The following is a 12,443-nucleotide window of genomic DNA, read 5'->3' as shown; positions in this document are numbered from 1 at the left end:
ACTTCTCGTTGCTTTCTGGTCCCCAATAACTTCCATTTTAACTTTCACTTTAACCTTCACTTTAACAACTTTAACTGCTTTGACTGAGACCACTTTTAGACCTTTTACCAGCACCACATCTAGAAGATCTCTAACAGTTTTCAAAACTAATAATAACTAACCATGACCACTTTAAAATTCTGTAAACAGATATATGTAAAACAAAATTCAATTTTTTTTTTTACAATTTTTTTTTTTCAAAACTTTTTTCAATTTTTTTTTTTCAAATATCATTCTAGATGCTACTTTCAATTATTTTAAATTCTGTAAACCTTATCACATAATTCTATAGATAGTTTCGTTGAATCCTGTAAATGGTAAAAAACATTCAATTTTTTTTTTTTTCAAAATTTCATTTTATTTTTTAAAATTTGCATCTAGATGCTACTTTCAATTGTTTTGAATTCTGTAAACCTGATCACATAATTCTATAGACAATTTCGTTGAATATTGTAAATTAGTAAACAAATTTCAAATTTTAATTTTTTTTCAAACTTTAATTTTTTTTAGATTTGCATCTAGCTACATTCAATTATTTTGAATTATATAAATCTTATCACATAACTCTATATAAAGGTTATATATACCTCCGTCTTTCTCTCAAAAAAAATGAGATGGTAATTTTAATCCATATATATATATAAATAAATTTGCATTGTGCCACACCCCGGGACAACCCGCCACGTATTTCTACGTAAGGCGTATGCACATCACATACATTATCAATAACAATATAAATAAAGCCATATTTATTTCATATTCAAACAAGTTTAACAAACAATCATGGAAAACATGGCTAGTAATACAAACACTGCCATGCCTGCTCAATGTATCAATTATTGAATCATGGAAACAAAAATAAATAACATGTGAGAATTTATCAATCATAAGCCTTCCCACTTAGTCTCACTCTTGTCCTTGCTCGAATCTTTCCTCTTTATTACCTGGAACCCACATAGAAGTGGAACGGGTGAGAGATCGAACCTTCTTTCAGTACGGGATTTAGTTCCAGCCTAGAACTTATAAAACCTTTACTTATATACTCAAATATGAACATACATAAATAAAATGCTCATGCTTATTCTAATGCAATGCATATCCTATCATTACTTATTGCTTTCATTTACTTTCAAAAATCCGTTAATCTATATTATTTGCCTTACTAGGTGGTGAATTCATATGCTGCAAAATCTTGGCATGATAGGACCGCTTCCGCCTACAATCACGTCCTTGAAAGGACCGCTTGATCCTACGATCACGTCCGTGAAGGGATCAGTCTACAATCACATCTGTGACAGGACCGCTTTCGCCTACAATCACGTTAACGAGGGGTCCAGTTGAACACTAGACCCAATGTATACATCCCAATATGCAAGCATATTGGCCCCTGTTCAGTTTTCTTATTCGTTCATTTCAAAACACATTTATTCAATCCCAATATGCAAGCTTAGCTTTATTTTAATTTCCATTCTTTAAATTACGTCGCGTTACACATTGTTACATTTTTTGTATAATTTACATTTTTATATTGGTTTTCTCAAATATCTTATAACTTAATCATTTACATGCATTTTTTAATATTATATATATCATATCTGATTATAAAAGTGTTAGTAACTAAATAACATAGAAAAAATAAATATAAGAGATTATTTTTTCGAATAATATATTTCTACGTTAATGTAAAATTTATTGGTTTTGAGATATTTATACAAATAAGTTAACACAACATATTCGTTCAATCATCAGTATTGTCCACCTAAACATATATAAACATGAAGTTTTGATGACTACAAAATGCTTTCACACAATTAATGCAATACCTCGACACAAAGGTCATGATCCCGCAATAATAATATATTAAATTATCAGCTATCATAAAAAATAAACACTTAAATAATTTTATAAAAAAAAAATTGACACCGAGAGATTATAGATTTGAAGTATAGCTAGTGTCCGTATTTCAATAAGATAAAGAGTTTTAACCCTTATATACTTAAAAAGCTTTGCAAAACTAAAAAGAAAATTATAAATTAGTGAACCTAGTGAACCTCGTATGCGTAATGTGAAAAAATAAAAATAAATTTTATGGAACATATTTACAGGATTTAGCGGCTAAAGGTTGAATCCACCAAAACAATAATATAGTTTATGAAATAAAAAATGTTGCTTATATTTATGATATTTTAATTTTAAAGTAAGTTATTGTTCCTTACGCCTCAATGTTGCTTATATTTATATTTATGAAATAATAAATTTGACTGAAGTTGATTCAAGTTTTGCTGAAATATCAAATGATAAATTATCTAAAATAAATTGATGGGCTTAAAATTCTAGTTAAAACTAAAAGACTGAGCTTTATCTTAAAACTAAAAAGCTTAAAAAGTATGTTGTTTGCAACTAAATAAGTTGTTTGCTGCAATTTAAAAAGAAATTAGCCATATATTCATTATTTTGTACAAATAACAATTGAATTTTGTTGGTATTTGATAAGTCACTACAAAGTCTATAATGACTTAAAAATTACACTTGTCACACTCAGAATATGAAATGATATGGAAAACACTTCAATAATATTCAATTTTATGTACATTTTTATTTGACATCAGTTTATAATCCTTCTTGTGTGTAAATTGTAATTTTTTTAGATAAAATTGAGTGTTAACTTTTTCAACTTTAAATATTCATAAGAGATTTTTTTTTTCAGTTGAGTTATGAACATATGACCTTTTATATGAATGACATCAGCTTGACCAATAAATATTAAAAGTTAATTCTCCTATGTCTATTATATCCTTTAATCCTCACAGACACCCACTTTAGAATTTGCTAGCTTTGCAATTGGACCTCCATGAACCATTTGTTCCTCGTTTTATATATGATAGTTGGCTTGTGAAAAAAATATTAGAAAAGGAAGGTGGAGAATCACCATGCACATTGCACAACCTCTTGTTTGTTAATGGGCCTACACCTACATGTATTATATATATTTTAGTGGGAGAACAAAAATTAAGTATGGTACTCTAGGTGCGATTATAATTGGTCCCCAAATTCATGCCAATATCAAATCGACACCTTTTACAAAGAGTTACGTACATGTGCATTCTTTTATCCTTTTGATGTGACATTAATTGAAATTAATTTGGAAGGAAGTGGTGATAAGTGATCTGCTTGGAAGTGCAAAATTGCAAATGTTCTTTTGTGATGACTTAATAAAAGAGCTTTTTTTGTAGAACTCAGTACAAGGAATTGACATCATTTGTTATCTTGGACCATAATTTTATAATTGGGCTTAAAATAGAATTTACAGCCCATTTACAAGGAAAAGCCTCCCTTAAGTTCAAGAATCTAATATTTTATATTTTTTAAAAATGAGATAAATATCAAATTTGGAATTGAAGTCCATGAATCCTTACACTCGCTCAGAAAATGTTTGTTTTTACTACCTCTTTTTAAATCTGCATGCAGGGAAATTGCTGATATAATCATTATTTGAATTGATTATATTAACACTATTGTTTTGAGGCTGAGGGTCATATCAAACTTTATTATGTTTTAGCAATTCTCACCAACAATATATTGTACATTTTAAGTTTTATCATCCTTATCATGAATTTCTAGTTCCGCCCTGGGTGTGATAATGCCCTTGTCAAACTTATTTACGCTTTCTGTGTGTTAACACCTCTGCATATTCATATTACACATAAATATGTTCTATCCCGGGCAATAATACATACAAAAACATGTTATTTTTCAAAAGAATCATTGTACATTGTAGTATTGTATAGTACGTACAAGCAAGTTTTAAAAGCTAGTACAGTGACATATTTATGTGGCATGCTTCAAGCCAGCATATAAAGAACATTTGTTTTCATTCATATTGTATCATGCTGTAAAATCTTCTGTGTTGCACTTTTAAGTGTGTTCTTGAGGTTTTCAAACATTCAGAATTCATAACACTTGTTTTACTCCGAGAAAAAAAGGCAATTCAGAAGCATTCTGCCATCATGTTCTATGTTCCCTTTCCCTTGCTGTATAGCACAGTCATTTGAACTGGCCTCAAATTAATGGATCTATGGAATATGGGCTTATCAAGCGGTGCAGCCACAGACTGGGGTGTTCAAACAGTTTGATTGTTTAGCTTTTAACCTAATCGAAAAATTTCGATTTAAATGAATTAGTTCGGGTTATATATTTTTTTTAACAGACGTCTAAACCGAATCAATCGGGTTATAATGGTTCAAAGCAACCCTCTCTCTCCTCTTTCTCAAAACAAAACAGAACCAAAGCAAACCTACTCATCTCTGCTGAACTAACCTTCTTCTCTGTCTCGCTCTGTTTCCCACTTTCTCTCCTTCCTACGAACTTCAATGCAAGTTTCAATCCTTGTCCAGCCCAATCTTGTCTATTTTTGTAAAGTAACAAGTTACAATGAATAGTGGAACGATGGGAATGTGTGGCAATATACAAGCTCTACAGGTCTTTTTCAGAAGTGAAATGAAAATTCAAGCACTCTGAAATCTGAATGAATGGTAATTTCTTTCATTGCATAAATCTGATATTAAGTGGACTATATGTTTTAAGTTTAGCTCCTTAATATTTATTTGTTGCTTCTGAAATTAATAACAGAGAATTTGCTTTTACAGGCATAGAAATCAACATAAAAAATCATAACTTCTCCAACAAAACAAATGTCAATACCACTGGAGAGCTTATAAAAGTTATATTAATTGTTCGATATATTGTTCATCTATTTCCTTCACTAAACAGGATGAAACCCGATATTGAACAAGTTGTTGTTTGGGTTGATGAAGATGGAGTAGATGAGTAGTTTTGTACTTTTGTTAGTTTTATTTATTTAGATGTTGTGGTATTGTTAATGAATAATGAATAGTTCAAAAATGCAGATTTGGATTTGGACAAAATGAGGGTCTGTTTTGTAAATATATAAATTCTTTTTTTCTGATATAATTGAGGTTAGTTATATGGTGGATTTTGTTTAGTAATATGAGTACATACTGGTAATTAAGGATCAGATCAGGGATTGGAAGAGAAACTGTAATTCTGATATCTTTTTGAATGTAAAGAGAAGATTATATGAAAGGATTCTTTGTATTAATTCTCTCATTTAGTTTTGATTAGTTACTGGTGCTTGATATTGTACTTACATGCATGGTTAATGAGAAATAGAATTAATGGGGAATTTTGTTTAGTAACGGGGAAAAACAGAAGCCGCCACCATTTTTTTTTCCCCTCGTTATATCAAGATTAACTACCGGCTTCAAAAGAATTAATTTGTGGGAGACATTCAGATGTATCGCTCAAAAATTACAAAATTATGTATTTACCGTTAATTTTTTAATAACTCATGTATTTATTTAATTAATTGAATAATGATATTATTTAGGTTCAATTAATTGAATAATGGTATTAATTAGGTTCAATTAATTGAATAATAATATTAATTAGGTTCAATTAATCTCAATTAGATTGATGGCAAATACTTAATTATAGAATTTGGAGAAGAAAATACATAATTTTACATGGCAAAAGGAGCGAAAAATAACGATCATAGTCTAAGGTAACACAATACTTGAACTTAGATAGCTACCGTTCGATTGTAATCAACCCCCTCAACTGTACTACATCCGACGCTCCTTACCCCCAAACAAATGTTATGTTACTTGAGGTAATTCAGCGAATTTGAGAGAATATCAAATTATCAATATTTATTCGTGTGAGGGAGTATTGGGCTTGTAGTCTTTTCCATCTTGGAGGCCCGTTGGGCTTCACTAGTCTAACCTGAATATTTACTGTTTTTTTTTCTTTGTTTCTATTTTGCTGGAATTCAACACTCAAGTCAGAGGCTTAGTTAATGTGTTTTGTTGTGATCCAGTGAAAGAGAAACACAAATGTTGATTTTTACACTTCAATAATCCTTTCTGCAAAACCACCAAGCAGGAAAGCGATCGACGGTTGATTTTCTTGTTAAAAAAGGAGATGAGGTTAGATGTACATCGGCTTATCTTTCATGTCCAAATTTTACATTTTTATTTCTTTCTGCCTCCTTTAGTTCGCAAATTAATATACGCGGTTATTGATTGGTTTCATATTTTCAAGTTTTCCTATTTAAGAATATTATTATGAAGTATTATATTAATATAATATCAAATATCAAATGATTAGCATTATTATATTTAAAATACAATAAAATATCGAATCGATGTCACTTTGAAAACTTTCAGAGCAATATACAAAATTTATACTTCTCAAATTTTGGATATTTTGTATTTGGTTCATGTTCCAATGGGAGATATGAAAAAGGTATGACTAGAAAAGTCAAATTTAATAATATGAAAAAAGTATGAATATTGAGCTTGAAGATTTCTAAATATCATATAATATTGATTCAGTTCTAGAAATATAATTATGACCAGTTTCACATTTCGATGAAGTATGAGGCAGTGATATAAATAGATAAAGTGCGTGTCCACAATATTTTCCATAGTCTAGAGTTAGAAAAAAGACAAGATACATATATGTGCTAGGATGTCTAATACTATTTTATTATTTCATGATATTTAATAATTTTGAAAAAAAAACATATTTTGTACGTGAAGCATTTTAGGTTTTCATATCAAAATATGGAGATTTTGGGTTTATAATTTTTTTAATTTATTGGAGTTTGTTTGTGATTTTTAGAAATTTATTTGGGTCTATAAGGTTTTTTGTTGATTTTATGGAATTTATTTGAATTTATTCGGTGTTCTCCAAGGCTGTAAGGGTATTTTTGGAATGAATAATTTTAGTTCATCCCACTTTCAGAATTATCATTTAATTACTTGATATTAAACTTTGTTGAAAAGCAATGTCGTCAATAGCGTTTTATATTTGTTGAAATGTTGTCCTTGATAGCAGTTTTATTTGCTTCCGAAATTAATGCCGTTTATGCTAGGATGAAAATATCTTGGCCCGGCCTATCTGATTTGATAGGACACGTTTAAATATTTTTAATGCTAAAGATAAAAAAAAAAAAGATTCTGGAATACGTTAGCAAATAGGAAAGAGAATTTGAAAAGATTGTCGTGGTCCTTTGTATATATTAACTTTATTCTCATAATTAAAATGGGAAATATATTGTGAAGTTATGACGTCGTATACTTCGTAATTTAGTATCGGATTGTTATTGTGTGTCATATATAGTTATGAATCAATTTATGATTTTTTTAACGAATAAAAAGAAAAATAATTTAATGAAAAATAATTTTAATTGAAAATATCCCCTATTTGATTTGATGGGACACGTTTAAATATTTTTAGTGCTAAAGATAAAATAAAATATTTAATATATTGTGGGATACGTTTGAAAATATGAGAGAGAATTTGATCAGTACTTTTTTTTCGAAATAAAATTTTGTCGTTCTTTGTATATTATATTATTTTTATTTTTGTCAATCTTGTATACTTCATAATTTTGTACACTCCCAGCATAATTGTATACTTCATAATTTTGTGTGCAACCTATTTTAGAAGCTTGCTATAAATAAAACATAGAACATGCCCGCCCTCGGCTACGTACTATTATAAGAAAACTCAAACTTGCAATCTTGAACTATATATGTTTTTTGAGCAATCTTCATGTATGGAAAATTAATGTTGATGGTTTGCCCACGTATTCTTAGATTGTGTATGGAAAACTCAAACTTCTAATTGGTTGAAGCCTTTAGCCGAACATCTCATTTTTCGATTAGTTTCGATTCCACATAGTGTGAAACTCTTGAGGCAGTGTAGATTCTCCAGTACGGGCATTACATCTTGCTGGAAGTGGCTATAATTTATCTCAAGATAAATGAGGTGAGGAGGTAACATGATAGCATCAAGGACAATTTCATTAGGTGGGTCCAGATAGGTTTTATGCACTAATGTTAGAGATTGTAGATTCTGATAAAATGGGAAGTCCCTCATATCAAATATGTCTCTCGGAAAAGAACCCCATAGTTCGAGAGAGATCAGGTTCTTTAATGTGCCAAGGAATGCGGCAACTACCATCCATGAACATGCATATGATTTGTGGTCTAACCATAATGTACGTAAATTGGGTAGATAAGGTAACCTAGTTTTCCATAATTCAGTGGTAATAACTATTGTAAGCATTTGCAAATTTGGTAGCTTTGTTGATGGTGACAGCTCTAGATCATGTACTATAGTCATGAAATGCCTCAGTGTCTTCATGTTCCATACACAATCAGGAAAATTAATGTTGATGGTTTGCCCACGTATTCTTAGATTGATATCAAGGGTCTGTATACACTTCATGGTGCCTATCACTCTCTCCACGTATCTTTTCCCATACATGTCATCTCGTGCAGTACACTTGTCACTTAGATTCCCTCTAAGATTCAGATATCTTAATTGAGTTAATCCCTCAAACATTCCCACATTTATACTTTCCATATGACCAGCTTCAGTGCTTACCACTTTGAGCAACTTTTGCTTAGAACAATCCGGCATGCCTTTATGATGAAAGCACAACAAAGTGCGGAGGTTCTGGCTCATCACGAGTTTATCACAATCTGGATGGTGAACTGCCACACGACGCGCCCCACTGAAGCTTTGTTGATCACAATCTGGATGTGAATACACCACAAAAAAGTTGTCCTCCTTGGCTTTTTGGATAGCAAGATCCCTTAGGAGATCGTGAATGTAGCAATATTTGATAGAGCCATCAAGAGATCTAGATTTTACTTGAACCAGGCTCCTGTTATATATACAATAAGAAAATTTGTTTTAAACATACAAGAACATCCAATTTGGAGCGTTCATAAATGTCATTACTAAATTAATAATGGAGCTAGCTCACATTTTTCTTAGGTAAGAACTTAAAGAAAGTATTGATTATGTATTATTAAATTAACACACATAAATTTTGAGGACAAGTAAATATTTCATAAAGAAAATTATATAGCTATAAATCAATTCAATTGGGAACTCTGTACATAACTTGTACGTGCTGATTGCATTGTACTTTATTTATCTTTTTCCTTTTTTTCCTATTTGTTTTTCCTGTAGCGCTTCTTATATTGGAATCCTATTGTATCCAAATCGTTTAATATATGACTACAGGCTTTTATGAATAAATAACTAAATTAGAACCAACACTTGTATATTCAACAATGATATTAGCACATTACACTGAAATGTGTAATACATTAAATGAAAAAGTAATACCTCTGCACGAGATCCTCTAAGTAACTCTCAGCTGTTTCTTCCAATGTTCTATTATCTTCTTGTGGTATGAAGTTCTCTGCGACCCACATTCGAATTAAAGATACAGCATTAATATCACGGTCTTCGGGAAATGCGGCAAAGTACAGAAAGCATGACTTAAGAGTAAATGGTAGATCCTCATAACTAGTGCCTATGATCTCGCTACATTTCTTTCCATCATCAGCATGCCAACTCATTGTTTGTAACACCTTACTCCATGCAGCATAGTTGCGTGGCTTTGTTGATAATAGGCCTCCTAAAACCACCAATGCAAGAGGAAGCGCACCACATTTATGAACAAATTGATCTGGGATATCAGAAAGATCATCAAAAGAACTTTTATTTGGATCCTGATTTGGAAGAGCCTTTTTCAACAAAAGCTCTAAACTTAACTCCTTCGTTAAGAATCCAGGTCTGTACGGTTCACAAGTGGGATCGGCTTTTTTAGCAATATTAAAGAACCTAGTGGTTATTAGTACTCTACTTCCATTATCTTCATCTGGGAGTGCTTCTCCAATTTGAGTCCATAGATCGTCTGTCCAAACATCATCAAGGACTATGAGGTACATTTTGTCTCTAAGAGACTCATGAATCTCGGTAAGAAAATCATTTGATTGCTTGCTTGGTTCGATAGGAAGCTGGAGTTGTTTCGCTATTTTTCTCAAAATGTCAATTAGTTCGAACTTTTGAAAAATAGCTACCCATATGCGAAGTTCGAATTGTTTCTTGACATCATTACTGTAAAGATAAAACATTTGGTGGATTTTAGTGTAACAAAAATTTAAAGAAGATAGACTCTTTTAAGAAAATAAGTATGTGTGTGTTTTGATGTAAAATTTATGCATAAATAAAAAATGAGTGAGTCTATGGTACTATGCATAGCACGGATATATGGGTCCGTACTACGGATCAATATCTTCGTTTTCAAAATTTTAATGGTCGATCCGAACCGTTCAATATGATTTTCATATGAATATGTAGCTTGCAGACTAAATTTTACATTTTTTATAATTTTTTTTACTATTATTTTATATAGGTAGAAAATCACAGTTTTTGGATGGTCCAGAATTTTCAGATCAAGTGATTTTCTACCTATCTTAAAAAATAGTAAAAAAATTTCAAAAAATATAAAATTTGGTCTGGAAGTACATATTTTTGTGAAAATCATGTTGAACGGTTCAGATCGACCGTTCGAATTTTAAAAAATGAAGATATTGATTCGTAGTACGGACGCATCCGTGCTATGCATAGTACCATAGACTCACACATAAAAAATTGTAGCGCAATACAAATAGATTTGCACAAATCAGCCTTTGTTTATGAGATCTAACTGTTGATCTTGTTTAGATTTGCACAATATCGATAACCCATGCAATATAAAAACACACAAGGAGCTAATACGGCCTACCCTTAATGACCTGTTGGGTTGGGCTGTGTTTTAGGCTTCAATATCTTAATTTTTTTTGGACAGATAAGATTCGATCCTACATGTTTTGTTCAAGGTGTTCGATCATGATAAGTTCTGACGTAGTGCGTTTTTAATTTAATGGTTGTAATATCAGTCAGACTATTATTATCTAAATATACGCACTTTATTGTTAATGAATATTATTGGTTTCTTAAAGAACTAGCTAATATTAATTTACATCTAGCAAGGTACGTAAATATATATAACATTTAGTTCTGTTAAAAAAATATAAATAATAAAGAGTTAGTTGAACGGTCCGGATCTTTCATATATTAACTCAAAATTTGAGATATCTCACATGATGCTCGAATCTCAAAACCACTTCACTCTTCACAGAGTCAAATGATAGATTTCGATGAATTTATCAAACATATTTCATAATTTCTGCAAAGCTAGCTACAAGTTGAAATCAACAGTTTTCAAGATATAACAAAACTGGAAAACACTTGTTGCCTAAAAATATAAAAGATTCAACCATATTGCAAAACAAGTGTGATCAACATAAATAAAAAATTAAAATCAAAACTAAAAGTTTTATTTAAAAAAAATATATATATAGCACATACCAATTGTATACTTTTCGCGCGAGAGTGGTTTTTCCGAGTCCACCAGTTCCCCAAATGGAAATAACAGAACGTCTCTTAGTGGTCTCATCCAGCAACCCTTTGACAACATGGTTTTCATCCTCCTTGAATCCGACAATATCAGGATCAATGTCCGGTAGCACGAGTGGCTTAACAGGTAGTTTGATCTCTCCACCATCCTCACCCAGAGTATTGATTCCATACCTTGTTGAAATTAATAGTTTAGTTAGAAGTAATAAACATAATTAATTGGCTAATTAGTCAAATAATTAGAGTGAATGCATTTGAAATTTTTTCTACATAAATTAAATGTTTAAGTTTTCTCGAGCTAAGAGAGTTGAAAAATATCAATTTAGTATGAAAATTTCATCTACCTTCATTTTTCTTCCTCATTCTCTCTTCCATTGAATACACAAAATAAAATACTCTAAATCAAAATTAACATGGGTCGTGAATAAACCAGCATATATACCTGACTCTACTCGCCTCGATCTCAGTCAGCCTTGTTTGGATCTGAGTTATCTCATGGACAAGTTTGTGTACTGTTGGTAGGTTTTTTGTTATCTTCAACTTCTTGTTCATGGACTCCATCATGCCAGTGGGTTTTTGCGGTTCTAGAGGAACCTCCAAGAGAAAGATGTCAATGACATCTTCTATTAAATATGCTACATCTCTCACCTCCTTTACCCAATGCTTCTGTCTCTCATCTATTATGTGCTTTTTGTCAGCATCCTTCATGAAAGCCTGAATCCAGCCGAGTTCACGGCTTACTGTCTCCACTTGCTCATAGACGTCGTATATACGTAAAACCTCTTTAACGCCAACATCAGTGAGCTTGGTCAGCAAAACCTTTACAACGCTCTCGGCCATCTCTCTACTGTATTCTATCTGGCAGCTGAAACAACTGAAAAATGTTTGTGTATAAATATGAGAAAGGCGTGACAAAAGGTAAAGAGGACTATAAATGCCTCTAACTTGCCGCTGGTTGATGCAATGTTGGGCTGAGTAAAGCATTAATTGTTTATAATTTATTATTTTTCAATTATTATGTGAAGGTCATAGCTAAGGCGCGTGGGGTCCACTCT

At 31.3% G+C, this 12,443-nt stretch overlaps 1 protein-coding gene across 4 annotated transcripts in view; it reads right to left on the bottom strand.

Annotated features, from left to right (window-relative positions):
• Positions 1-12,443, bottom strand: part of LOC144548593 (putative disease resistance RPP13-like protein 3) — a 66,573-nt gene that overhangs the window by 20,054 nt on the left and 34,076 nt on the right. Inside the window, exons 1-2 of one of the 4 annotated variants that reach the window (XM_078297296.1) lie at positions 11,831-12,264; positions 11,341-11,562 (exon numbers count right to left, since the gene is read on the bottom strand). The exons of 1 other annotated variant lie outside the window; for it this stretch is intronic. In XM_078297296.1, coding sequence (XP_078153422.1) covers positions 11,341-11,562; positions 11,831-12,228 — 620 coding nt within the window. In that variant the 5' untranslated portion in view covers positions 12,229-12,264. Of the gene's footprint in view, positions 1-11,340; positions 11,563-11,830; positions 12,265-12,443 lie in introns of those variants that run through there. 2 more of the 4 variants (XM_078297295.1, XM_078297298.1) reach the window with 2 other exon arrangements.

The sequence above is a fragment of the Carex rostrata genome, chromosome 33 (assembly GCF_964058835.1).
Source record: "Carex rostrata chromosome 33, lpCarRost1.2, whole genome shotgun sequence".
Lineage (NCBI taxonomy): Eukaryota > Viridiplantae > Streptophyta > Magnoliopsida > Poales > Cyperaceae > Carex > Carex rostrata.
The sequence above is the reverse complement of the archived record's forward strand: the minus strand, read 5'-3'. Positions and strand labels throughout refer to the sequence as shown.